This window comes from Perkinsus marinus (genome assembly GCF_000006405.1).
Source record: "Perkinsus marinus ATCC 50983 genomic scaffold scf_1104296933204, whole genome shotgun sequence".
Classification (NCBI taxonomy): Eukaryota; Perkinsozoa; order Perkinsida; family Perkinsidae; genus Perkinsus; species Perkinsus marinus.
Window position 1 is genome coordinate 1 of NW_003215206.1, and position 1,168 is coordinate 1,168.

General features: G+C 46.8%; 1 protein-coding gene across 1 annotated transcript; it reads left to right on the forward strand.

Annotated features, from left to right (window-relative positions):
• Nucleotides 1-178: 178 nt before the first annotated feature.
• On the forward strand, nt 179-977 carry Pmar_PMAR014419 (conserved hypothetical protein; the record flags this gene model as incomplete). Its single annotated transcript, XM_002785216.1, has 5 exons — nt 179-265; nt 337-433; nt 477-580; nt 630-776; nt 824-977. Coding segments are annotated over 5 exons (589 nt in total), but the record flags the coding sequence as incomplete, so codon positions are not given.
• Nucleotides 978-1,168: the final 191 nt, after the last annotated feature.

A 1,168-nucleotide genomic window follows, 5' to 3' on the forward strand; every position in this document is an offset into this window, starting at 1 on the left:
GCCCTCCTCAGCTTAGCTCAATATCTTCCTAACTAGTCATAGGATTTTATATACGTATTGGAAGAATATATACGATAACTGTACAGAAACTAACAAGGAATCCCCAAAATTTCCTCAGAATTTTCATATTGTCACCAACACATGTGGTTGACCATGCGTAAATTTTACCGCTCTGTAGGTATAAGGGGGAAGTGTCGTATGTCCCTATTGCTGATTGGGTCAACCTACACAGAGAGACATTCTCCAGGGGAGGTAACTATTCGCTGTGATAGTGTGTGGTTAGTTGAGCTGCATGATTACAGGTGGATTTGAGGAGACTGCGAGGACTGGCTCGAGCAGTGAGGCTGAGGCGCCTTCTAGACCGTGGCTTGCCCAGGAGATACCGGAAATCACTAAGAGGAGCGCCAAACATGTTTGTTTTGACGGTGGAGAGGTATTGTTATTATGAGTGTTTGATTTGACTTGGCTCACTACAGGGTCACTGTGTTATCTACTTGAAGGATGGTGGGCCGTTGTCCAAGGAAGAAGAGGATGGACTTGTTGAGCTCAGGGAACGATTCACTTCACAACTACATAACCGGTAGATAAAATTTTCTGGTTTGGTCGTATGAGCTCATCGATCATCTTAGAGGCGCTAAGCTGCGTTGGGTGTGGCTCGATGTGTCCAAGGAGGCAGCTTGGGCTGAGATGTTTGGCATTAGTAAGTTCCCCAATGTTGTCGTTTTCAACCCTCATAAGCGTCTCCGCTTCTGCAAGTTTGACGAGGATGACGAGGAGTAGGTGTTGGTCGGCGGTTCGCGGTTGGTATATCCGATTGTCTCAGGCATAAGGGAGATAAGGAAGGCATTGAATACCTAGTGGATAAGGTGCTGGGAGGTGACGGCCGATTCAAGATTGTTAAGGGACAGAAACTTCCGGAACTTTCGGAAAGGGAGGAGGATACGAAGAAGCCTCAAAATGGGAAGGATGAGTTGTAAATGCCGTGTACGGCTAATCCAGTTTTACTCGTGGCTGAGATGCTTTTTTGGATGTTTCCCACAGGCACAATTATTTCCAGTGTTGTGTTGTCAGTGGTGGCGATAGACACTGACTTGGTTTGTAGCCACTGTCGCGGAATTTGTCTTGATCTGTGAATGGTCAACGCCCCAGGCTTCCCATCTATACGGGA